We start from the raw sequence: 26,199 nt of genomic DNA on the forward strand, positions 1-26,199 counted from the left end.
CGGACTGGCTGACCGTGGGCCACGTGGACGAGTTCGTGACTTTTGTTCCCATTCCTGGCAAAAAGGTGACAACTTTTCATCAACTGTTGTTGTTGTTGTTGTTGTTGTCATTGTGTGCCTTCAAGTCTTTTCTTTTTAATCATTTTGGCCTCTATTGTTTTGGCTTACCTTTTCCCCTTAGCAATTCCGGATGCTCATGGCCAGCACCTCCGCCTGCTACAAGCTGTTCAGGGAAAAGCAGAAAGAAGGACACGGGGAAGCCGTCATGTTCAAAGGTGGGTTGCCATCCACACCTTCACCGGAAGGTGAATTTTGCTGAAGGACCCCTCCCCAAATACACAGGTTCCCTTGGTTTGCTATTTGGGGAGATACTTTTGCAGCAGCTGCTACTGCTGAGGTCAACTTACATTCTGGAGAACGAGGGGGAATGGTCCATAGTTTGGACACTTGGCGCACGGCGGAGGAATATGGACCGTAAATGATCTGGACACCGCATCCAAGAGAATCCCATCCACTTGTTGCCTTCACAAGAGGGCCACCTGTTGTGTGGAAAGCTCACAAACTGGGCCTCAGCCGCTGCGTGTTGTGTGTTAATCTTGAGTATGGACTTTGCAGAAGTAGTAATGTCCATCCTGATGTACCCATAGAGACTAAGGACGTCTTTGGTTCTGAAAAATGGACTACCTGGATGGCAACCTGTTAGTGACTTGTGTTGCTGTGCTACTTATGTGGTGTGGCTTTTGTGAACATTGCACAAGTCACGTCCTGGAGATACGCAGAAGCATTGCATTTGCACATTAGCTCGGCGCCTTCGTTTTAAAGCTTCTGTGCATTGATTGATGTTGTTGTGACACTGAAATTGTGCATCAAGGTGTCAGCCATGAGCGCTGACCATATTGGACTAAACTATGTAGGTATTCAGTGTAGGGTCCGCGGGATACAAAGAGGACATGAAACATGTCTCCATGGGGGAATGCGTACCAAAAGTGTGAAAAGCCTGCCCAAGAAAATGTGTGGCAGGAGGAAACATACAGATTTCTGTTTGTGACACACAGAAACATACAAATTTCTGTGCCAGGTTGGCGTCGGAGGGTAGAATTGGGGGAATCTCAAGGAGCTCAATGGAGAGATTTGCGTTTCCCTAGCTGACCACAGAGCCCACAGCTCTCCCATTGCCCTGGAATAGTGGAACTGGGATTTATGGGTTAAGCTCTGCTTTTGTGGTGACCTGTCAGCCATTTTGTCTTTCCAGGGTACACTGGCACAGATACCAAACGGGTGACCATCAACAAGGTCCTTTCCAATGAAGTCATGGTGCAAGAGAACCAGTATGTCCAGGTAAGCCGGTCCATCGCAGAGCTACTCTCCCTGTCCTTGGGAGAATACAAGAGGAGAGGAAGTAATCTGTGGGAGACGGGTGATGATATCGTTTGGTGCCAGGTCTCTGCCCTGGGCCATGCCAGTCCTGCTGGAAGTCCTTTCCTTCATCCCCTTCCCTGACCTCCCGACTCCTCTTCCACTTTGTCCCTCATAGCGATGCCTTGACTGGAACCGGGACATCCTCAAGAAGGAACTGGGCTTAGAAGAGAAGGACATCATAGACCTCCCAGCCCTCTTCAAGATGGACAAGCAAGGAAAGGCCATGGCCTACTTCCCCAACATGGTGAGCACCCCCTCCCCATAAGGCCTTCCTGGAGCCCTGTTGCAACTTATCAGCCCTCCGTGGCTTAAAGGTGGGAAGGGGCCGGACATGTTGTCCCTCAATGCCCTCCCCATCAGTACCACCAAACTCTGACCCTTGATGCTGGGTTTTCAGGTAGGCTCAGGGGATGCTTACCATGGTGGCATGGGTCCCACAGTCCTAAAAGTGGATAGAAAACAATTATGAGATGGGAGGTCTTTACAACCTCATAACTAACAGGATGCCAGTTGTGGCACAGAATCATAGAACCATAGAGTTGGAAGAGACCCCCAAGGGTCACCAAGTCTAACCCCTTTCTTCTGCCATGGAGGAAATCTCCATCAAAGCATCCCCATTGACAGATGGCCATGCAGCCTCTGTTTAAAGACCTCCAAGGAAGGAGACCCCACCACTCTCCAAGGGAACATCTTCCATTGTAAAACAGCTCTTACTGTCAGGATGTTCCTCCTAATGTTTAGCTGGAATCTCTTTTCCTTTAGTTTGCATCCATTAGTTTGTGTTCTATTCTCTGGGGCAGCAGAAAACAAGCTTGTTCCCTCCTCAATATGACACCCCTTCAAATACTTAAACAGTCATGTCACCTCTTAACCATCTCTTCTCCAGGCAAAACATCCCCAGCTCCTAATGTCTCTCCTCATACAACATGTTTTAAAAATGTGCAAAAACATGTACGGAAAGATGTGGTATATTTTTAAAATTTAAAACCTGGTAGTATCTCCATCTCCATATTAAAAAGAGAAGAAGAACAGCCTGGAGAGAATTGGGGTGCCTGTCAGGAGTAAGGCCATGTTGGGGTCTGGTGGCCCTTTGACCTGACACAACATCCCAAGCTACTTATAGGTGGAAGTTTTGTCATTTCCCTGATGATCTGTCTCCCTGAAAGCGTCTCTCTGTCCCCCCGATTGACGCAGGTGAACATGATAGTGCTGTCCAGGGACCTGGGCATCCCGAAACCCTTTGGACCGATCATCGAGAACGAGTGCTGCATGGAGCAACATGTCCGCAGCCTCCTGGAGCCCTTGGGGCTGATGTGCACCTTTGTCGATGATGTTTCCTCCTACCACCAGCAGCTGGGAGAGGTCCACTGTGGCACCAACGTCCAAAGAAAGCCCTTCACCTTCAAATGGTGGCACGTCATCCCCTGAAAGGAAGGACCCCCCCCCAAAACGGCAACACTCGGGAGACGGATTCAGACAGACACGTTTCGGCACCCGGCACGTGTCGCCCCATTCCGCCCCCCGGTCCGATGGTCAGGTGGGATGGGTCTCCTTCTCAGAGGGCCAACAAACTAGGGAATCCTATTTGCCAGGGAAAGGTACACAACTCAACAGATGCTGCGAAAGGGCAAATATCCTTTAGCCGAATCCTCCCAAAACCATCCTCATTTCCTTTTCATTTCGTTTCTCCGTTTGTTCTTGTGCGACTGATGGGGTTTCGGAGTCTGTTAGCGAGTGTCGCGGCACGCAGAGGGTGAGCTTTCTTGTTTTCTGATCGTTTTGCGCTTGCGGTGGGTGTGTTGATCCCTTTCGCAGAGGTCCCTCGCCAAAGCCCTGCCTTACTTCTATATGCATGCAAAACTCCATTCCATGGGTGTGTGTGTGTATTTGTGTGCTAAAAAGCCTTTGGGATTTATGGCAGCTGTAAGTTGCGTTATCAGTTTGGGGCATTATACTGAAAATGGTTTTCAGAAACCTTCGTGTAGGAAGACGCCGTCTTTGGATTTTGGAAACAATAGTAATAATAAAATGCGGAGAAGTCACTCTGAATGCTCTTCTTCTTTTCCAGTTTCTTAAGACTTTTTTTGTTTGATAGAGCCAATGTGGGGTCATGGTTTGCGCATTGGACTAGGACTCTGGAGATCAGGGTTCAAGTCCCCATTCAGCCATGGAAACTCAATGGGAAACTGTGAGTAAATCACACTCTCTCAGCCCCAGAAAACCCAAATGCTCAAATTTACTCCAGAAAGACCAGATTTGCCCTCTTGCCTCTTGCAAGCGTCCCACAAAAAGGCATTGAAACCGGGTCCCTGCCTCTTCACGGGAAAGGCATCGTTTGTATGTGCCACGTTGTTATCCAGATGCGACACTTGAGAGGCGCGGAGGCCAAGTCTGGAGGGCCCCCGAAAGGCATATCGAATGAAACGAATGAGGGAGATCAGATGAGAAGAGCTGGAGCGGAGGGTGATCTGAGAAGGTCCCTCAGCTGCTGGTAAGAAGGGGGAAAACATCCCAAACCCAACAAACTTGCCAGGAACTCGGGGCAGGGCCACCAATGACAGCAACGCCACCGGCACATAGAGAGAGGGGAATTAAATGTAGCCCCTTGTCTGTCCTCCGATGATATAAAATGGCATTTGCAGGGCAAGGACACCTCTCTCCCTGGAGTAATTGCGGAGCAGGATGCCAGCCATGATGGATGGATGGAGGCCGCATTTTGGGCATGGTGCGCATAACTTGCCGGAACCAATTCCCCCCCCCCCGCTTCTTTGTTGCAGGCTTGGATAGGGTTACTCCCAACACACCCCAAATACAGGGTCCGTCCCTTCTTTTTGCCTTGGGATTAATGGGGTGGCAAGGCAATCTCTCTACACACAGATCTACCCGCTGGGCTTATTTGCGCATGCCTTGTCTCCCAAATGAGGGGTCTAATTATGACTGTCGCTGCGTACAAAATGCAGGCGGAGGTCTCTGGCCAAAGCAAAGAGAAACACAGCCGAGGCTGGAGGCAACAGGCCAGGAGAGTCAGGTGAGGCCATCCATTGAATGCAAAATGCAGCAACGACAAGCATGGCGTGCGGCTTACAAAATGGATGCTCTTCCTTTCACGACATTTTGCTCTGGACCAACGAGGGAGTTGCTCTTGCAAGGTTTGGAACATAATGAGTTTTGCAACCTTGGCTCAAAAACTGAGGTTTGGGTGAAGAAGGTCTTTGCACCACTTCCGATCCGAAATGGATGCAAGACCTCTCCATTTTGAACATCCATATCACTATAGACTGCAAAACCATGGCACAATTGTGCAAAAATGAGGGCACCCGACTCAATCCCATTGTTTTGGCCAAGCCTCCAAAGTCTGCATGCAAATTATAAGGACTTTGCCCAGCTTGAAAGCCCAGGGAAAGCTCATCTGTACCAGTTTTGCATGGCATCCGCTTAAACCTGAGAGATTGGCATTAGAAACTGCTGGCCAAATGGCCCTAATAAAGTTATTATTAACCTTGTGGGCATTAGAAACAGGAACTCAAACTAGTGATCTTGACTCCATGGCAAGGTCTTCAGCATTGCACCACAGAATAAAATTGGCGCTCTGGCATAAATATGCAAATCACAGAGACAATGAAAAATATTCCACACATTTTTAATTGCTCTTGTTGTTGTTGTTATTATTATTATTACCATAGACATGTCTGGCAGGAAATTTGGGAGATGCCCCATTCATTGCCTTAACTACATCAACAATGACCTCTTGTGGCTAATTTGTATCATGGCATACTACGGTTTACACAGATGTAAACATGGACCCCCATCTCAACCCCCAGATGTTGCTAGATTACAACTCCCATCATCCCTCACGGCTGGGGCTGATGGGAGCTGCACCCCAGCATCATCTCCCAATCCCCAAATAGATGGATGGATCTGCAGGATAACAGCTTCTTTGGATTATAATGAGTACACTGTAATTGCTCTCCTCTCCTTCCTTCTAGTCTCCCCTCTTAAACCTCTTCATTCCCTTCACAACAACCCTGTGAGGTATGGTAGTATGAAGTCTCAACAATGCTTGAGGTATGGTGGAATGAGGTCTCACAACAACCCTGTGAGGTTGCATGATAGAAATTCACATCTTCCTGGCTGTGCCAAATGGGGGAAATCTGGACCCAGTTCCTGCCTGCCCAACTTGACACCTGAACCACTGTACCACACTGCCTCTTTTTAAATAAGAACAACAAAACATCCCCGCCGCAAGCAAAAGGAACTCCCACCCAAGCCATGGCCTGGGATTTAAATGTTCTCTTTATTTTGCCGTTCACTTGCTTCCCGCTTGCTATGCCCACCCGCCAAGCCTCCGAAGCCCAGACACATGACAAACATTAAACACTCATTTTTACCCAAGTACTCAGAACTTGTTCCCATTTACTCCTCCAGATCAAATGTTCCTAAAACTGCACTGCGTAGACCCCCAAAAGCCAAGAGGGAAACTTAAGAGCTCCGATCCCTCACTATGCTGGTCAGTGCGCTGCGCATAAAGTGCATCGCAGCACTAACAAAAGAAGAGGAACCACCCATCGAGCCCAGTTCGCCATTAATGTCTGATCCAGAAAACGTTGCTGGTCCCCAGCTTTCTTGCAGATCTGCTTTGGGTACGCATAAGGAACCCCATGCATTCAACCCTCCCCCAAGACATCAAGACAACTGAACCTTTCCTCCTTCCACCTTTAGCAGATCCTTTTTGGAAATGCCAACGTTTTGCTGGTTACGGCATCGTCTGCATGTAAGCCCTTAAATACGGATGGCGTTGATCCGGAGAGGCTGGACATTCTTCCCATTGGCATGGCTCTGCCCCGGGCTGAAGTAGGAGCAGAGCTTTCCGGGGAACTTCTCCCGGAAGGTGTAGAGCCAGGACATGTCGTCGGCGTTGTAGAAGATCAGCAGCCCTTTGTCGTAGTCCAAGAAGACGCCCACTTTCTCCAGCTTGGTCTTGACGTTCAGCCGGGTCCAGGGCTCGGTGCAAGCGCTGTACTGGTTCCCGTCGTGCATGACGATGCAGTAGAAGCCGCGGCTGGGCTGGATCTGGATGCTGCCCTTGCGGGTCACGGCTTCGTGGGCCAGGCCGATCATCCACTGCGTCTTCTCTGAGACCACCACCTCCCAGTAGTGGACGCCGCCGCCAAAGGCCTCCGAACCCAGGACGGAGACCTCCACGTCAAAACGCTTGGGGGAGTCTTGGAGGGGCTGCGGGTGGAGGTTGCCATAAGCCACAATGGTGCAGTCGTCAGACAGAATGAGGCGCTGGTGGGCCGTGGCGGGGTCCAGCGTCAGCGTGGCAGGCACTGCAAGAGATGGGCAAAGGAGACAAAAATTGGGGGAGGAAGAGGAGGAGTTCAGAACCAGCACTGTGATTTTAGGGAGCCTTAGTAACTTCCATCCTTAAATAGCGGGGCATCTTACACCGATGTGTGTCTTTCTTTGGTCATTGTGGAGGTTGGTATTCCGTTCAAAGACACCTCCACATCAAAGACACCCCCACATGCTAGCCATTTTTCTGCAATGACCTTCCCTGAGCAGCCATTTTGTGACTGATGGAGCAAAGGATGGTGGAAGCATCTGTAACCAAATGTAGAGTGATTACACCAACCACTGAGTTTTCTATTGGTACCTTGCAAAGAATGGAAATGCTTTGCATCTGATTACATGGACCTAGCCAGGCACCTCTCCAGTCCGCTCTCCATCAGCCACTAAATGGCCACAGGGGAGCCTGCAGTGGCTAAACAATGAGTCTGGAGGATGTCCTGAGCACAGAGGTAGTGCGGTCCTTCATGCATATTATGCTATGTTGTGCCATAGGGGCTCTCTATAGTGAATTCCTGGCTGGAAAAAGGCACTTTCTGACTCACCTGGGTGGATGTCCTGGAAAAGCGATTTCCAGATGGTGTACTGCAAAGGCCCCATGTACTTGGAGGTGGGAAAGTCTTCGTAGGTCAGGTTCGTTTCGTGGATCTTCCCCTTCAGCCTTGGGAGAAGAAGAGCAGAGCGAAGGGATGACCCAAAAGCCCTTGCTTGGTCGCCAGTCAATCTCAAAGCAAACTACAACTCCCATAATCCTCACCCCCACCAGTTTGGCCCAGAATAGGCGTTCCTATCCAACTAACCCACCCATTTTCCATTTATATCATCCTTCCATTTGCATGGTGCTCTATGGGCCTATAACACCCACCATCCCCAAACCAAGTATGATGGGAGTTGGGGAAGACTGGATGGGAGGATTGATGGGGTGCTCAAATGACAAGAAATGGAATTCCACCTAAACATGACTGAGAGAGCTGTTTGACAGCAGAATGGATCACCTCAGAGGACGATGGGCTCTCCTTCTCTTGTGATGGTTGGATGGACCCTCCAGAGTGAAAAGCAATCTATCTTAAACCTCCCTCCCCTTCTCAACGCCCGCAAGGTTGCTTACGTCTCCGAGAGGGAGGCAATGCCCGCCAGGAAAGTGTGCTTGTCCGCCTCGGCCAGCCGCTCCTGGAGGATCTGGCTGCCCTCTTGGACCTTGCGCAGCTGCTGGCTGTAGCGCTGGACCTTCTGCTCGATGTCTGTCAACGTGCGGGCTGTGTCTGCTTCCAGTTCTTCCAACATGGCCTTCTGGCGCTCCCGAAGGAGCCGGTGGAGGCGGTCAAAGGCTTCCCCGATGGTGGCACGCAGGCCCTTGGCCGAGGACTGGAGGGCAGTGGAGAGGAAGACCATATTCACTATTATTGCAGGGTTGAGTATTCCTTAACCGAAATTCCAAAATATCCCCAAATACTCCAAAACTGCAAACTTGGATGGCTGAGATAGGCTGCATCTGCATACCACTTTAACTCCAATGCTCAGTGCTATGGAATCCAGGGATCTGTAGTTTCGCAAAATACTTTGCCTCCTCTGACAGAAAGCTCTGGTGCCACAACAAACTACAAATCCCCTTATTTTGTATGAAATAAAGCGCACGGTGCCACGTGGACCTGATCCTTACCTTCGTCTCGGCCAGCTGGCGCTTGAGGAGGGCCAAGGCCTCTGTATGTCCGCGTTCGCTGTCCTGCAAGGTCTGGAGCTGCTCCTTGAGCTCCCGCTGGAAGAGACACAACAGGCATCGCAAACAGGCTTCCTTCTTTTGTACCCAGTTCCTCCAGGGGCCATCGGACCACTCCTCCTCTGACTCTCCAGCAATCCGAGGGGGACACTGGGTGAGTTACCTCTTGCCACCCCGAAAGGAGATGAGACCCTTCTCTCACCTCCCAAATCCATCAGGGGTGTGGCAGGGACCCTCTTTCAGCCTACAGGGGTGCAAGGGGTCCCTTTATCCTCTGGTTCACTGCCTGCCACTTTCAGGGGTGTAATGAGCCCCCTCCTGTTCCCTGCAACTCCTTCAAGGAGGCAACATGCCCCCTACTCCTACTCCTCCAACCCCCTTTGGAGGGCACTGGGTCCTCTCTTTCTACTCCTTTTGGGGTGCCACTAGCCCCCTCCTCCATCCCCTTTAGGGTACCAGACCCCCTCTTTCTCCCATCTCCTTCAGGAACCTAACAAGCCCCATACTCCTCCTCCAATCCCTTCTGGGGGAACCAGACCCCCTCTTTCTCCCTGCAACTAATTCAGGGGAGCAACCTGCCCTCTCTTGCTGTTCTATCCCCCTCCTTTAACTCCTTCAGGGGTGCCACCTGCACCCCCCTCCAGTTCCTTTAGGACTGTGGTGGAGAACCTATGGCACGCGTGCCCTCTCTGGCACGCGAAGCCATTCTGAGGGCACTTGGAAAGACGGGAAAGTGGGGCAAGAGGAAGAACAGGTGCGGATGTCCCGTCCCACTGGCACTGGGTGACACCTGGTGCAGGAACGCCTTTGAGTTTGGGCACTTGGACTCTAAAAGGTTCGCCCTCACTACGTTTCAGGGCTCCTATGCTTCCTCCTTTTCCCTGTCAGGGTTCCTCTTTCTCCTGGGTACCTGGATCTCCTCGAAGGCGTCGTCGAGGCTGGTGACGGGGTGCTGCTGGTGCCGGGCGGGTTGGTCGCAGAAGAAGCAGACGACGGCGCGGTCCTGGAGGCAGAAGAGCTGGGCCTTACCGTGCTCCTTGGCGCAGGAAGAAGGAGGCAGGCCCCCTCGGCGGCGCAGGTGGGCTCCACTGGGACCCCCGCTGCCGCCACCGAGGAGGATGGCATCCAAGGGGAAGGCGGCGTACCTCTCGACGATGTTGGCCAGCTTGAGGCCTGGGACCAGGGCCGGCGGGGCCCCGGGGAAAGCCCTGCGGCACTCGGGGCAGTCCCTGGCAGGGGCCTTGGCCGCCTCCTGCCGGCTCCAGTGCTCCGCGATGCAGCGGCGGCAGAAGTAGTGCTCACAGCCGAAGCTGACCGGCTCCTGGAAGAGGCCCAGGCAGATCGGGCAGAGCAGCTCCTCCTTCAGGCTGCAGCCCCAGAAAGGAGGCAAAGGAGGGGAGGCTGGCGGGGAAGGAGGACGGGGAGAAGCCATGGCCCCCGGGGAAGGAGGGAAAGAGGGAGGAAGAGAGGAAAAGAAGAAGGGAAGGAGGAGAGGGAGAGGAGGAGGAAGAAGGGAACGAAGGGGAGAAATAGGAGAAAAAGAAGAGCAACAGGAGAAAGGGAAGCGGGAGGAAGAGAAAGGGGGAAGGGGATGGAGGAGGAGGAGGAGGAGGAGGCAAAGAGGAAGGCCTGTCTGGCCTTCTCTGGGGCCTCTGCAGAACCTTTCTGGGAAGAGGAAGAAGAAGAAGGGAGTGCAGGAGGGAGGGAGAAAGGAAAGAAGAAGAGAAAGGAAGGAGGAGGAGAGACAGCAAAGAGGAAAAGGGGACAAAGAGGAGGAAGAGAAGGAGCAGAAGAGAAAGGGAAGACGAGGAGGAGAAAAGGGGGAGAAGGACAAGGCGAAGGGGTCACGGGGCCTTCCTCTTCCTTTTCCTCTTCTTCCTCGCCTGAGAGGCCTTCCTCCCTCCTTCCTCCGCGGAGCCTTGCCTGGGATGAAGGAGGAGGAGGAGGAGGAGGAAGACGGGAGCGCAGAAGGGAGGCAGGGAGGAGGGATGGAGGAGGTCTTTCAGGCCCTGCTCCTCCAATGGCTCTGGTCCTCCCTCTACCTGCAGCCCTTCCTTCCTTCCGTCCTTCCTTCCTTCTCCCCTGCTTTCCCTCCCTTCTCTCTTTCTTCCCTGCCTGCTCTACCTTCCTTCCTTAGAGGCAGAGGAGACAAAGGGGGCCCGATCCACCTTTCAGGGGGGAGGAGGAGGAAGATGAAGGCTGCTGCTGCGGCTGCGCTTTAAGCCCCGAGGGCGGGACGACGTTTGGGACTGCAGCTCCCATCAGGCGGGCTTGCAGCAGGGGCTGATGGGCCTTGCAGTCTCAGGGAGAGCTTTCATTCCAGGCTCGGAGGGACCTCTTTTGGTGGGGCATCCCTGACTTCCTTGAAGGGAGGGAGGGTAGGGGTCTTATTGGCCTGCAGCTCCCAGCATCCCTGGCTGCTGATGGGAGATGGAGTCCTAGGGGTGGCTCTTGTGCTCGTGGCCTCTGACTGAGGGAGACCCCGAGGCACACCTGGATCTGGGCCTCTCTCCATTTTCCTAGCTCTAGGGCTCCCTGGACCCTGGCACGCCTTGGCTTTTCGGCGCATGCGTAGTAGCGGGACTCCCTGAGTCACCATAGAGAGGAGGCGAGGTGGGTAGAGCGTCCGCAGCGTCGCTCTAGCCCTCCCTCTCTCTGTATCCCTGGAACCTGCTGCTGCTGCCACTGGAAACCTTGGGAAAAAGCAATCCTGCAGTTGCTCCAGAGGTTTCCAGGGGAATTATGGGAGGGGGGCTGCACTTTGCTGTGGCACCAGAGCTTTCTTGAAAGAGGAGGCCAAATGCCTCCTGACCAGGACTACAAATCCCAGCATCCCATGGAGGGGTCAAACAGGGTTATTTTTTGCAGTGCAGATGCAGCCTTGCAGATCTATGTCCTCAACTCTCTCTATGTATTACAAAGTTTCCTTAGTGGCAACAAGTTCGTGTGTATCGACCCAACAAGTGTCAACATAATTTCCTTTTCCTGTTACATGCCTATATAAAATTATATATGTGTGTGTGTGCACAAATATTATATCTTGGTTTGCATTTTACGACTGTGGTCCGTTAACCGCCGTCATAAACCCCCCCAAAGAAACTATTTTTACCCCTATTTTAGACATTTTACTTCTCCAAATACAAGGGCATCCTTTTGCACCTGAAGCCATTAAATACAGTCTGTTAATCTCCATTTAAACATAAAATAAAACCCAAGAACCCTTTTCCAATCCAAAAATAAGAGCATGCATTCGCACCCGTAACTGCAGTCCGTTATCCACCCCATAAAAGAAAAATCACACGAAAATGTATTTATTCTTGTTTTAAAATCTTTATTTCTGAAAACCCAAGAGCATCGGTTTCAAGTGGACTATATTCCAATATTATTTGGGGATGGAACAACCCACCCGACCCTCCAACCCAAAGCTTCTCAAGCGGTCATTTTGAATGGTCATGGGCTGTCCAGGCAGGATTTGGCCCTTTCTCCAGCCAGTGTTGCGGTCAGTGGCGAAAAGACCAAGACCCACTTCTGAAGGTTTTGCAATGCATGAAACACATGCAAGGGACAATCCCTGCAAGGCTATGTCCATCCAAAGCCATTTCTTGTGATGGGGATCAGAGTCCAGTTAAGGTCAGTATTTTGGTCATGGAGTGGAAGGGGGAGAAAGACAGACGGGTTTCCTTTTTCCTAAAGGGACAACCTTTTTGGTCCCAGTTTTCCAGCATTTGCAAATTTGGCAGTTTGCAAGTAGTAAATTACCCCAAAAATTAACCCAGGAGGGGAAGAACCGACGCTGCGCCTTGTCTCCATCTCTAGCAGAAACCCCACCAAACCGACATGTAAATCTCACACTAAAAAAATATATAAAGAGTACAAACCTAAAAACTGATTACTTTTCTTCTTCTTCTTCTTCTTAAAATCTATACATCAATTTTTTTTTGTACAAGTCTCTATAGAGATAAAGATTTCTGTACAGGTTTATCTACACCGAAGGAGGAGGGCTGTGAGTGCGACGCCGTTTTTGCCGTCCTGCCCCAAGAGAGAATGAAAACCAATGGATGCGTGTGCGAGAGAGATGCAGACACACACACCTTGCACCACCACCTTTATGGTCAAGCTGGAAAGGTGCAATAGTACGGCTATCGTTGGGCCGGCCGTTTGTCCGATTCCTTGGGACGCGCAGCCGTTTGGGCAGCGGCCACAGCGAAGTGTGGTGACGGTTGTGGTTGTCGTCGTCCTCTTTCTCCTCCTCCTCCAAGACAGATGCAATTGGGGCGGTTAGACTTTGTAACTCCACAAGGCCGAAGGGAAGATGATGTACGACGTGGACCAAATCAGGTAGTAGAGCGAGGCCAAGGAGGAGGCCGAGAATAGGACCATCAGGACCCCTGGGATGAACCAAAGAGGAAGAGGTTATAAAGGAAAGTCGCATCGGACACACAGTTCCTCTGCAAAATGGTTGCCGCACTCAGCGGCGGTGAAAAGAGGGTGAGGTTTTAAAGCAGCGATTCCCAAACTCCAGGTGTTTGGGACTTCAACTCCCAGAAGCCCAAGTCATGGGAGCTGAAGTCCAAAACTTCTAAAGGACCCAAGTTTGGGAACCACTTTTTTAAAGGAAGAAGTATTTGACATGGACAGACAATATGGCATAGTGAGTATTGGATAAGGGCTCTGAAAGACCAGGGTTTGGTTCTCTGCATAGCCATGGAAACCCATTGGATGACACCTTGCACAAGCCACACTCTCTCAGCCTCGGAGAAAGGCTGTGATAACTGTTGTTGTGCAACAGGTGCCACAATCCCCTTGTATAACAATTTACTCCCCATGCTTCTGGTTCTACTCCTGCACCATTTGCAATGGGCACAGAAAAGGGCAACAGAGTGCTGTTTACATGCAGACGGCTGGCATCCAATTCTGAACACTGGCTGAAACATTTGAAGCCAACCTTGCGGTGTCGACTTGAAAGCTTCCCATGGCATCAAATTTTCCATTAAATAAATCATGCTCAAGAATGCATCTACTTTGTTCATGGAGGCACACCAGTTTTGCAACCCAAAAAGGAGCAGAGAAACGGGAACACGAAATCCGCCGCACGCCTAAAGGTCGCAAGGCTTAGTCCTCGCGTTTGAGGGGACTCACCTCCGGCGTAGACCACCTTCTTCCACAATTGAGACTCCAGCACTTTGTCATGAGGATAGAAGCCCTGGTCCACCATGAAGAGGATCATGACCATGGCTACGATGCGCAGGACCAGGAGGTTACCGCCGGTCAGGAGATAGGTGGCTGCCAGGACGGAGGCGCCGTAGGGGCAAGGAAGACCCCGATACATGAAGGGGACCCCTGGGATTGAAGAGGAAGAAGCAGGGGAGACATTGAGAAAGAGCGAGGAGAACCTGCATGGAGACAGAGCAAGGCTGGGAAGCTTTTGGGGGTGCATTGGGAGACCTTGCAGGGCTGCACTCAGCAAGACATTAAAATTAAATTAATCCTGCCTCAGATGCAGAGAGAACAATTATGGATTTAAAAAATGGATCATTGCTCTGCAATGGTTCTTTAAGGAACAACTCAAAAGTAGAGAAGCTGGCTACTTTTGCAGCTGAACACAGCCTTGCCGGACTGTTCCTCCAGCCGGCTCTGTGGATGATGGGCTAAAATGAGGAGGGACTCACCGCTGGAGAAGAAGCAGAGGCGGGTGAAGACGGCCATGACGTAGACGATGACCAGCAGCCCGTCCAGGATGCCATGGGCTTGGAGGAGCAAAGCGGTGGCCAGGCCGAAGGAGGTGAAGTCAGCAAAGTCGTCCAGCTTGGCACCTTTGGGGAGAAAGCCTTTGGTGAGTCTGGGGCAAAGGTGCGAACTGGGATTTTGGTTCCTATGGGAGTCATGGAACCAAACCCCAGCAGATACCAAGGGCTCATAAATGATGATGATTCCGATGGCCCCTTTGTATTTAATGGGACTTGAGTATCTGTGTTTATGCCCTTCTGGAAGCAAACAATGTGGGAATACGACTCCCAGCTCAGTCATGGGATCCCATTGATGGCTTTGGACCAACCACATACTCTCAGCCTCAGAAAAAGGGACTCACCCAAAGCGGAGCAGGCGTTGAGATGTCTGGCGACGGCGCCGTCTGCAAGATCCAACAGGAATCCGGTCAGGACCAGCCAGCAAGCATATTGGTAATGCCTGGAAGTTGGACAGAGATGGAGGGAAACCGACATGAGCAGAGGATTCAAAGTCCTCACCCAAACTACAAATCCCAGGATCCATGGCAAGGTGGTATCAAACTTCTACAACACAGTAATTATTCATTGGTGGGCTTTATATGTAGTGTGTAACCTTTAGATGTGGAACCAATATAAATGGCTGGATGGATGGATGGATGGATGGATGGATAGATGGATGGATAGAGAGACGGATAGATAGATATGCATCTGAGGAAGTAGATTGAAGTCTACAAAAGCTCACCAAAGCAGATACCAAGGGCCCATAAATAATGATGATAATACCCCATTGTATTTAATGGGACTTGAGCCTCCATGGATTTTGGTTCCTATGGGACTCCTGGAACCAAATCCCAGCAGATATCAAGGGCTCATAAATAATGATGATGATGATGATGCCCCCTTTGTATTTAATGGGACTTGAGCATCCATGGATTTTGGTTTCCATGGGAGTCCTGGAACCAAACCCCAGAAGATACCAAGGACCCACTGTACTTCTCAAATCTTCAAACCTGGCATTGCCTGCATTTTGGGCTGAGACATACCCGTTAAGGCTGCAAAGGACGGAGGAAAGCCCCACCACCAGGTTCGCTATGGAGATGAAGTTGGCGACATTTTTGCGCACGAACTCTGCCGCTTGCGCCCGCCCGGCTTGTTCGCTCAGGAAGAGCTTCTTGGTGTACTGAAAGAGACCTGAGAGTTGGAAGAAAAAGAGGGTCAGGAAATAAACGGAGCATCCCCGCGACCAAAGAGAAGCCATTTTACGTCCTGAAGGAGAGGAAGGGAGTTTTGCCAGAACTGTGCTAATTTCTGCCCCGTTAACATCCGGCCTTAATGAGACCGATAGAAAAGCCGGTCAGAGGCGTGGAGAGAGAGGATTCTAGCGGGCCTTGGAAGACAAAAAGGGTCTGGTTTCACAACAGAGATGACGTTCGCCAAATTAAAAATCTGGAGGCATCTCGTCGGCCTCCAAAAATCCAAAACGTAGCCCTTTGGTTTAGCCCAAAAAGGCCAAAAAAGAGATAGAGAAAAAGGTTATGTGTCTTGGTGGACCTTTGATGGAGGTTCTTCTTCTATCGTCAGAGGTTTCGGATGAATCGGGAAGCGGCGTCCCTTGCAGAGCTTGGGCAAGACTACAATGCCCACAATCCCCTAATGGCCATCCAGATTGGACGGCTCTGAGCATCCCTAAAAATTGAATTCCCCCAATTGCACAATCTCTGGTTTGGGTTTCCTTCAGAGGTTCGGGAATGCGCTTGCCAGGCTAGCAACGGCCCAGCGAGGTTGCGCATGAGCTAATGTTCTTCTTATGCATCTTTTATTTTTCCTTTCTTGACAATAAAATAAAACAGAGCACCCCAGCTTTCCAAACAGCCTTTGGCACAGCCTTGCATGGTCCTATCTCCCAGGTTTGTTGAGTTCACCACTTCTCCTGGCGTTGCCTTTGGTGGACAAACGGGCACTTTTGGAAAGTTCGGATTGCTTTCGCTGCCTTTGGATGCTTCCAAACAGGGGAGGGAAGACGTTTGTTTGTTTGTTTTGGGAGAACTGTCAATCCCATTAAAAGACTTGGTGCACCTTTCCTGGGAGGTGGGACGCTTGCTTGAGTGCGGATCGCAACCCGGGTGCAAGAAGCTTTCTATGCCTTGCAAAAGGCGTGGGCGGAAGCGGCATGCAACAGACAGCCTTGCAAACATTTCCCCACTAATTCTCCTTGACCTTCTCTGAATATTATCCCTCTATTAAATGTAATGTTATAAAGAAAGCATCTCGGCTTTAATGATGCTTCTGGATGCTAGGCCCTTAATGCCTCCATCGCTCGTTCCGACAAAACCCACCCGAAACCCAACCTGCTTACGAAGAAATAACAATCCCCGACCCCTCCGACCCGTCTGTTCAATCTTAAAATTAACCTTCTTGTTAATCTACCCGAAAATGATAATAATAAAAAGGGCTATTCTTTAGAGGAGAAGGGACATGTCCTACTAGTATGTTTAGCACCCTGCCCTGGTCGTATTTCCGAATCCCGGAAAGGTCCTGAGATTCTTCATCTGAAAGAAAACAGGAGATCAGAGCAAAACAACATCTGGAGGGTTGACAAAAAAGAAAAGGAGGGAGGAAAGATCCCCGTACAAACAAAACGGAAATAAAATTCAAAGAGAGATAAACCAACTCCGTCCGCCTTCGATGCAAAAACCTGTTCCGTTGACCCATACGTTGCACCCTTTGGAGAGACCTGCTTTTCGGACCTTCCCCCCTTCCAGCTATAGGCATACCTCAGTTAACAAAGCCTCTGATAGCAAAGTTCCTTGTTTCGTTTCCCGTTTGCATCTTGCGAGTTTGGAATAACATATCTGTTGAAAATCTTGAATCTGCTCTAAATCTTTCTCTTTCTGCTTTTGGCAGCAAATTGCCCGTATAAGAAGACATTGTGCCCAAGAACAACGCAATCGGCTTTGTTAAATGAGGTATGCCTGTACTCATCCCACTCCAAACACAGTTGCTAAGTTTTACCCCTTCGTTCCCAAGTTTCTTCCCAAGTTGCAGATGAGAACGGCGTCGAAGCGTTTCCTAGACCTTCTTGGAAACGTTTGCAATGGGTGAAGCCACAGGAAAGCACAAAAGGGGCAGCCTAAACCCCTTTCCCTCAATATACGGTTCTGTAAAATGGATGCTGTTGCAAGAGATGCATCCGCAATGAGCAAACATGAAATCAGATCAGAGCCTCTTTTGCATTTAAATCGCCTCCCGCAGCAACAGAAGAACAGGCATCTCCTATAAACCATCCCAGCAAAATAATCCCAACCTCCAGATGTTCTTGGACTACAACTCCCAGCATCCCTTGCCGTTTGCTGGTGAGATTTGTAGTCCAACGACATCTGAAGCGTGGCTTGATTCCTACCATTGCGGATAGTAAAATGTGCGTCAAACCCAAGCCAAATTGTTTTGCATGAAAACTGGATTTTCAGCCAGAAAGATGGGGAGATTTGGAGGCTATGGATTTTTGCAGATCTGTAGAATAATATCTTTGCCAACTTAGTTTTGACATTAATTAGATAAGACAAAAGTAGATATTATGAATATAAAACGACTGGGACGACAGTATGCTGCTTCAGGGATAATAGTTGTATAGCATAAAGGACACTAAAGGGAAATTAGTACCCATTTCCAAAGAGCCAAGGTTTGAGATGCTACTTTTAAGTCTTACATTTTGGGATCAAACAGGTTGCCAAATTTCCCGGCTCTGTTTGCCGCTTTCATCCCTCTTTCCCAAAAAGAAAAGGTTAAACATTACCTTTTCCAGAAACTACCCCGAGAAACAGAGAGGCAAAGCCCTCTCTTAGTAAGGAAGGAGAGGGGTCTCTTTTAAAAGGAAAATGGATGGAGTCCGAAGGGGGGAAGTAGCCCTTCTGGCCCCAAGGCATTCCTGAAGGGCTAAAGGCCGGCGGTCAGAGAGGAGGACAACTGGGGGCAAGCTTGTGGCTTTTCCACATTCATGGGGGTCTTGGGCCCCTAACCCTAGTGAATATGGAAGGACAAGTGTATATATATCTATCTCTGTGTGTGTTTGCGTGTATCATATAAGCCTATTTATGTGTGTGTGTAACAAGATGGCACTCATTCTCTCTCTCTGTATGTGTTTGTGTGTGTGTGTATATATTTATATATATATATTTGTGTGTGTATGTGTGTGTGTATATATATATATATATGCACACATATGTGTGTGTGTGTGAGTGTGTATACACACACACACACACACACTTGTCCCTCCACATTGGCTAGGGTTAGGGGCACAAGGCCCCCATGAATATGGAAAAACCACCAATAACAATGAAACCCCAGCCATGTTTTTTCCTGAGAGGAATCTCTAGGTCCTCCAGGGCAACTCTATGGTTAAGGTTGTTTGTTGCCTTGCCAAATGCGAAGGCCATTAACACAACTTTTACCTCAGGATTGAAACGGACATTTAAGTTTGTGATTCTCTGAGGAAAGCGCAGCGCTTCTTTGAAAACGTGTTTTAAAAAATGGCCACCAAGACGCAGCTGGGAAATGTCAAGGAGGGATTGTCAAGTCTGACAGGAAAACGGATCTCCAAAGGGTTCCTAAATGCTGCTTTGGCAGGGAAAAAAACAGGGGTTTAGGCGGGAAAGCGGCCAATAAGGCGGCGGCTGTGGCCAAAACGCCGCTCCTGGCGCATAGAAGAAGGTTCCGGAACTGACTGCGCAGGCGCAGAAGGAACCCATTTGTGCGCATTCGCAGGGGGCCATGAAGAAGAAATATGGTGACAGGTAAGCAACCTGACCATATATCATGTGTGTGTGTGTGTGTGTGTGTGTGTGTGTATATATATATATATATATTCTATCTCTTTGTATATATTGATTGCCTCCTTATTTATTATTATCATATAACTCTGTGTATATGTATGTAACACAATGGCGGTCTCTGTGTGTGTGTCTGTGTGTGTTATATGATGCACATACACACAATGTATGCATATACACTATATATAATACACACACACACACATATATTGTATATATGTGTATTACTGTATATACATTGTATATACATACATTGTGTGTACACGCATCATATAAGCATATTTATGTGTGTGTAACAAGGTGGCAGTCTCTTTTTCTCTTTGTATATGTTTGTGTGTGTGTGTGTGTGTGTGTGTGTATATATATATATATATATATAGTATAAGTATATGTATGTAACATATATAATATGTGTCTGTATGTATATATCTTATATATATGTGTATATATATATGTGTGTGTGTGCATGTGTTATATAAGTATATGCATGTGAATGTAACATGAGGGCAGTCTGTGTGTGTGTGTATGTGTGCATATGTGTATGTATGTATATATGTATCTATATATATCATATGTAGTTGTGTGTGTGTGTGTGTATATATATATATATATATTTCATATAAGTATATGTATATGTATGTAACATGATGGCAGTCTCTCTCTCTTTCTCTGTGTGTGTATATATATATGTGTGTGTGTGTATGTATATTGCATACATGTATATGTGTGTGTATCATATATGTATGTGTATGTAACATGATGGCAGTCCCTGTGTGTGTGTGTGTATATATATATATATATCTCATATGTGTGTGTAGATTCATCTCTTTAGAGCAAAGCAAAAAGAGCCAACTGTTGGCGTGACCTGAATTCTTTGCATGGCTGCAAAAGAAGAGGAGGAAGGTTCCTTATCTCTTATCTCTTCCTGCCAAGGAACTCATGCGGTTCTAGATCATGTCCGAGACGTTCCGTTCCGTCTCAGAGGGGATCAAAGATCAGTCCCTGGAGATATATCTCCAAAGCGTGGGCTGAAGGGGGGCAGCCTGTTTCCGTTTGGGCAAAGCGCCTTGTGAGGCAAGGAGGAAATGGGCCTGAAAGCATGGCTCTCTTTTGGGTGTCTCCAGGCGTGGGCCACTTCTGGACCACTTTGATCCTCTTGAATCTCCATGTTAAGATGCTCACAGTGATCTAAAACCAAATTTGTGTGGGAGAGAGAAGAGAGATACAAATCTGGGATGCCGGTTTTGCATTTCTATGCGCTCCTGGGTCAAATGGTGTGTCAAAGGGACACAAACCACTAAGTACAACCTTATGAACTGGGCTGGAGCAATGGGAAAGCCAAGCCCAAAACGCATGCTGTTAGTCCCACAAAACAAAGCAGCGACACTCAAACTAGGAATATCCTAAAGGAGTGCTAAGGTTTGAAATAGATTCACACACACAAAGTAACACCAAACACAACTGTGCGATTGAACTAAAGCACTGTTGTTTTAAAGCACTGCCACCCTTTGCGCAACCGTTTCTAGCAAGCTTTCGGATTCACTGGAAGTTAAGTATATTAAAACAATCCCCAATAAAAAGGCGTCAGCCCCAGGGTTTTGTCACCCGAATCTGTTCCAATGGGGCATTTTAAGGCTTTCACAATCAGACCCACAATCACAAAGTAAAGAAAACCCTTTGAAAACCCAGCCATGGAGAACCAGAGAGGAGAAACCCTTCCGCAAATTGGTGGCCACAGTCGGCCACATTATTTCCTTGCTTTGGTTAATGGTGGCATTTCCAAGGCTGGGTTCCTAGAGAATGAGCATATTTTGGCTTTTGGGGTGTATTCTAAATCCCGGCACTAATTCTGTCCTCTATAGCAATGGGGGATAGTGGTCAGAGCAGTGGCAGAGGGTGGTTCCCAGTGAGATTGCTCTAATATGAATCTGCTCCAGCTTTTTGCTTTGAAAGGTGCCATTCAAGGGGCTAAATTGGGCTTCGGACCCTTTAAAGTTCAGACTAAAAACCGAAGCAGATGCCAACCCACTGCCATGGGAGACCATACACTGGATAGAATTTGGGAGATCTAGGTCCAAAACACTGCCAAAATAATCCAGTTTGAGACCGCTTTGGCCTGATGCTAAGGAATTCTGGGAACTGGTTTTTGGAGACGTTTGACCCAGTGCCACAATAGACGACAATTCCCAGGATTCCCTGTTGTTATTATTATTATTATTATTGGCATCTGGTCAGCCTTGGCTGCCTGGGGATGCTGGGTCTTGTCTTGCCAAAGGGCTGGGATGATGCGCCATCCGACGCATCATCTTACCATTCCCATAGCATTAATGTGCGCCTGGCACCAAATACATAGCCTTGGAAGTACAAAATTTCCAGCACAAAACAGAGGCCCTCCTTGAGCGGTTGCTTCTGTAACACAACCTCTGGGTTACAACCTCCTTGCAACGCGTGTCAGGGCTGTCGTTGTCGTTTTCGTATTGCAAGTGTTTTGGCACAGGTTGCCAACTTTGCCAACTGCGTAGCAGGGATTTCATTCCTCCTCTCTGGTTCCCAAAGTTTCAAGGGGAGGGAGGAGAACCGGGGCTGGGAGCCAAGTTTATTCCACTCATCCGTTAAAAATAAAAGAGCAAGGGAAGGAAACAGAGGCCAAAAAGAGGGGAGCTTGGCTGTGTTGTCGAGACTCACCAGAAGGAGGCGACACCATCCACATCTTGGCTGGGATTCAGGCAGAAAACAAGGCACAGTTCTCTAGCTAGAGAGAGAGAGAGAGAGAGAGAGACAGGTTAGCTCTTCTTTTTCAAACTCGCTGGAAGATTTCACGCCTAAACCGTAAACATGTACTCTTCCATGATTGCGCAATGATGACAACAACGACGGACAATGTGGGGTTTGTGCAAAACCCACATCTCTTAGATACCAAGAGGGTGATGCATCAAGCGCTCCCACAAAGGCATGCCTTGGGAAAGTTGCAGGATCAGAGCAGCAAACAGAATGAGGAAAGGTTAGGAAACAGGGGTAGGGAAATAGCTCAAGGTGCGATGGTTTTGTGTTATGGGGAGGGATGGAAGCGTTATACAGTTATATAATAGAAACGGAGAAAGCAAATAAAGAGTTTCCCATCTGTAATGATGATAATGATAATAGCCATTCTTCCAATCTGGGACCCAAGGCGGCGGTGGCGGCGGTTCACAATACGGGTGACAACAAAATGCAAGTAAAGGCGATGGGCAATGCAAAAACCACATCTCTGATAATGATAATAATGATAATACAGTTGGACGTTTTTATCCATGGTTTCCAGCATCCATGGCTTGAAATGTATTGCAAAATAGTCTAAATGCCAAATAGCAAACCTTGATTTTGCCATTTTATATACAGGGACAGCATTTTGCTCTGCCATTATTATGATGATTAATGGGACTTGAGCATCCACGGATTTTGTTATCCACAGAGGGATCCTGGAACCAAACCCCAACAGATAACAAGGTCCCACTGTAACAACAACAACATCAACAACAAGATGGTAGATTGAAAGGTAACAGCACTCACGACAATGTTTAGTGTCTCTATCTTTTTGTGTACAGTTTTGTCCCCAACTGAAGTCTGTTTTGCTGACCACACCAAAAAGCCTTCCTTTCTGGTGCGCATTGTGCAGCCGCGCTGCACACAACTTTTTCCGGCTCCATGTTCAAATAATGTGCAGTACTTATCCCTTGCAGCCATGCCTTTGCAGTCATAGATGCAAGATAGGGAACCGCAACCCTCCAAAAGGAGAAGACCCCAAGAAACTGAGCCCAAGAATCTGGGGGACTTGAAGTTCAGGCTCAGCCGTGATGGAGGAAGACTAATGCTGGCGCCCGGCTCTTGAACCTGTAGCCTTTTGACCTTTTAAGCCACTGAGTCAGTAGATAAATAGAGAGGGGGGAAAATGCCTCATCCTTAGTGTCCCACAGGTGCCACAAAACAGACGTTGCGCTTGAGAGAGACACACACATGCGCACCCTTTCCTGTGCCCAAATTCCTTCCAGATGAGACATCCGAAACGGTCCAGGTGGCAGTAGATTTCCAGAGCGACAACCGAGACCCAGCTTCGCTCATCGTCACGCGTCAGTCCCCTCTTCCCCATTGGACCTTGGCCCTCCCGGCCGTATCGCCTTTCCGCAACCCCGGGTTCACTGGGTCCGTCTCGGAAGGTCTCCGAGTTCGTCGCTCAGGAGAGTGTCCAAAGAGCAGACCGCAGCGAACAGCTTGGGAAACGCAGGCTTCATGTCCCCCTTTAAGGAGAACATGTTGTTCTGAATTCCCTGTCCAAAGTCCAAAAGCAACCGCAAGCCTGTCTTGGAGAGATTAAGGCTGGTTTAGGGAGAGTCCCCTTTTGCAGCGCACCATTGAGAAAGAAAAGGATATGCAAAGGTGGCAAATGGCATGCTTCACCATCCTTTGCCATGTTTCCAACGATGCCCAAAATTGTACGCTGGCTGCGACTTTTCCTATTAAACCAGGGCTCTACTAGGGCTTAACTATTTAGTATACTAATATGCATCCTGCTCTTCTTCCAAAGTTGGGACCTGAAGCGTCTAAAAACGTACAGATTTCTCAGGAGCACATTTCTGTTACTGTTCAGACAATTTCAGCCAAAAGTGAATGCAATGAGTCCATGGGGCAAAAATCAAGTGCTAAAACGTATGGATGCTCAAGTCTCATTCAACACATTGGCATAGAAAGTTGGCACTCCATTTATAAAGTGGCAAAATCATGCTGTGCTATTGGAAATGGATATGTTTTGGATCATTTTCAAGCCATGGATGGTTGAATCTGTGGATCAAGGATGCACAGAAACAGAGGGCTGGCTAATACCAGCTATTACTGTGTGCCTTTAAGTCGTTTCCGACTTATGGAGACCCTAAAGTGAACCGATTACTGTATAGGGTTTTCTTGGCCAGATTTGTTTGGAAGGATTTCGCCTATGCCTTCCTCTGAGGCTGAGAGAGTGGGACTTCCATGACTGAGCAGAGATTCGAACCCTGGTTTCCAGAGTCATAGTCCAACACTCAGCAAGCAAAGACTTTCTGTTTATTCCAAGAAGCTTTGAAGAACTGGACGGTTTTGGAGGAAAGGGCTTTGAAGAAGGCGCTCCACTATTTTAACCCCCCTTTTCCAGACAAAACATAGTCTGGCATGAATTCTATTCTAAATGCTGGCCTTCTGGATCAGCCCAGAGGCGGCAAGTCTCCATCCTTGGATCTGGGACAACAAGGAGCCATGGCTCAGCGACAAGTTCCAGAACGTGCCGTCCATCCGGAAATGGGACCATCGGAGCAGGACTATAAGGAAGACTTCATGCCCTAGGATGAGCAGGAAGCCCGAGTCCTCCAAGCCCTCCAAGGAGTGAGCTACTCTTTTTGCAAAATGGAAACGTCAGGATTGGAACTCAGGCCAAGCAAGGTGACCAACCTACTGACCAAATAGGTAAGCCTCCTCAGTTGAAGAGGACACTTATCTTGTCCCCATAGTGTCAAATCGCCATTTCACAAGAGCATTCAGCAATCGGACCCAAGGCTGGCACTGAGTGAAAACACAGCCATTGAGTCTTACTGACTTTTGGCTCCATGGGTTTATTTCAAAACACCTATGAACACTCTGGACAAAGCTTGCCATGAAAACCCTGCGAGAGGCTTGCCTTAAGGTCGCCATAAGTCAGACATGATGACTGAAAGGTAGACAACAACAACAACCGTTTCAGTAGCAAAGGCCGGCCCTAATAATAATGATGATTAATATCACCCTAATGGACTTCGTGGTGGACTTAGAGTTGGGTCCCTGGCAGGGAGTTGCAAAGGTTAAAGGCAGCCACCAAGGAGCCTCTGCAGAAACTTCCAGAAGCTGGAAGGCCTTGGAAAGGAAGAAGAGGGGCCTCTCCATCCCAGCAACAAGAGAAAGGACTGGGCCTGCATCTGGGGCCTCTCAGAAAGAGAAGGCCTCCAAGTCTGCCCAGCAGAGAGGCCTGGGAGCTGGTTAGAGGGAGGGAGGGAGGGAAGGAAGGAAGGAAGGACAGACATGGGGTCTGCTGGACTCTGGCCCAGATGGATGGATGGATGGATGGGTGGAAAGATAGATGGAAGGATAGAAGGAAGGAAGGAAGGAAGGAAGGAAGGAAGGAAGGAAGGACGGACATGGGGCAGCCAGACTCTGGCCCGGATGGATGGATGGAAGGATAGAAGGAAGGAAGGGTGGATAGATGGATGGATGGATGGAACGAAGCATGGGTCGAAGGATGAAGAAAGAAAGGAGGGATGGGTGGGTGGATGGATGGATGGATGGATGGAAGGAGGGATTGAGGGAAGGATAAGTGGATGGATGGATGAATGTGGGGATAGCCAGACTCTGGACCCCAGATGGATGGGTGGAAGGCTGCATAGAAGGCTGGGCTGAAAGTCAGATGGAAGGTTGGATGGAAGGGCAGATGGACGGCCCTGGACCCCTAGAGTCCCCCCAACCCCCCTCCCCATTCCCTCCTTCCAAGCCAAGAGGGTCCAGGAGGGTTTGGGGGGTGCTGCTGCCTTGGGGCTCCAGGGGCTCCCCATTGAGCCCCCCCCCCAAAGCTCTCCAGAAGCGCCCAGGTGCCCTGCGCCCTGATCCCGGCCCAGGAGGAGGAAGGAAGGAAGAGAGAGAGGGGGGGAAGAGGAAGGAAGGGAGGAGAGATTGAGGGAGGAGATAAGGCAGGCAGGCAGGCAGGCAGGCAGGCAGGCAGGCAGGCAGGGGGTCTTTGCCTGGCACTCACCTCTGCAGCCTGAGCCTGGCAGCATCCACAGTGGCTCCGATGTCGAGCTGAGAAGCTCTGCCACTGCATCGCCTCTTTTTATGCCCCGCATCTCTCTCTCTCTCTCTCTCTCTCTCTCTCTGTAAGGAAAATTCCACAGGAAGGGGAGGGGCTGGCCAGGGGAGGGGAGGGGAGGTGTCCACATTCACGCACTCGCACTCTAACGCGCGACAAGTCCACGCCTCCCTCCTGCAGTGTCCACACTGCGCTTGCAAGGAGCAGGGGCAGCAGAAGCAGTAGCCCTGATGGAGGAGAGGCTGGCAAGGCTTTGCTGCAAGAGAGCCCCTTGGCTTGCTGCCCAGTGCAGGGTACCAACCCAGCCATGGGAGACAACTCTCCCAG

The 26,199-nt window shown here is 49.4% G+C and overlaps 3 protein-coding genes across 3 annotated transcripts in view; 1 reads left to right on the forward strand and 2 right to left on the reverse strand.

Annotated features, from left to right (window-relative positions):
* Positions 1-3,468, forward strand: part of PADI2 (peptidyl arginine deiminase 2) — a 28,040-nt gene extending 24,572 nt beyond the window's left edge. The window contains exons 12-16 of the mRNA XM_042480229.1: positions 1-65; positions 182-275; positions 1,253-1,338; positions 1,535-1,663; positions 2,614-3,468. The exon at positions 1-65 is cut by the window's left edge and continues 80 nt beyond it. Of these exons, the coding sequence (XP_042336163.1) occupies positions 1-65; positions 182-275; positions 1,253-1,338; positions 1,535-1,663; positions 2,614-2,847 (608 nt within the window). The 3' untranslated portion in view covers positions 2,848-3,468. The remainder of the gene's footprint in view (positions 66-181; positions 276-1,252; positions 1,339-1,534; positions 1,664-2,613) is intronic.
* A 1,585-nt stretch (positions 3,469-5,053) lies between these two features.
* Positions 5,054-11,036, reverse strand: TRIM62 (tripartite motif containing 62). Its single transcript, XM_042478505.1, has 5 exons — positions 9,396-11,036; positions 8,429-8,524; positions 7,877-8,133; positions 7,314-7,429; positions 5,054-6,749 (listed from the first exon to the last, which is right to left on the reverse strand). The coding sequence occupies exons 1-5, from the start codon at positions 9,915-9,917 to the stop codon at positions 6,199-6,201; spliced, it is 1,542 nt and encodes a 513-aa protein (XP_042334439.1). The 5' UTR covers positions 9,918-11,036; the 3' UTR covers positions 5,054-6,198.
* A 763-nt stretch (positions 11,037-11,799) lies between these two features.
* Positions 11,800-25,963, reverse strand: TMEM269 (transmembrane protein 269). The gene is made up of 7 exons (XM_042478506.1): positions 25,819-25,963; positions 21,723-21,789; positions 15,255-15,402; positions 14,574-14,671; positions 14,155-14,298; positions 13,625-13,825; positions 11,800-12,873 (listed from the first exon to the last, which is right to left on the reverse strand). Exons 2-7 carry the CDS (start codon positions 21,745-21,747, stop codon positions 12,764-12,766), a joined length of 726 nt encoding a protein of 241 aa, XP_042334440.1. The 5' UTR covers positions 21,748-21,789; positions 25,819-25,963; the 3' UTR covers positions 11,800-12,763.
* Between the last annotated feature and the right edge of the window lie 236 nt (positions 25,964-26,199).

This window comes from Sceloporus undulatus, chromosome 7 (assembly GCF_019175285.1).
Source record: "Sceloporus undulatus isolate JIND9_A2432 ecotype Alabama chromosome 7, SceUnd_v1.1, whole genome shotgun sequence".
Lineage (NCBI taxonomy): Eukaryota > Metazoa > Chordata > Lepidosauria > Squamata > Phrynosomatidae > Sceloporus > Sceloporus undulatus.

Excerpts from the sequence above, each read along its gene's own strand:
- TRIM62 (XM_042478505.1), bottom strand. The coding sequence starts at position 9,917 with ATGGCTTCTCCCCGTCCTCCTTCCCCGCCAGCCTCCCCTCCTTTGCCT. Across the intron at positions 8,525-9,395 it reads ACGCCTTCGAGGAGATCCAG|CGGGAGCTCAAGGAGCAGCT; the intron begins GTACCCAGGAGA and ends TGTCTCTTCCAG. Across the intron at positions 7,430-7,876 it reads ATTGCCTCCCTCTCGGAGAC|GCTGAAGGGGAAGATCCACG; the intron begins GTAAGCAACCTT and ends TCTTCTCCCAAG.
- TMEM269 (XM_042478506.1), bottom strand. The coding sequence starts at position 21,747 with ATGTGGATGGTGTCGCCTCCTTCTG. Across the intron at positions 14,672-15,254 it reads GTCCTTTGCAGCCTTAACGG|GCATTACCAATATGCTTGCT; the intron begins GTATGTCTCAGC and ends TCCAACTTCCAG. Across the intron at positions 12,874-13,624 it reads GAAGGTGGTCTACGCCGGAG|GGGTCCTGATGGTCCTATTC; the intron begins GTGAGTCCCCTC and ends GGTTCATCCCAG.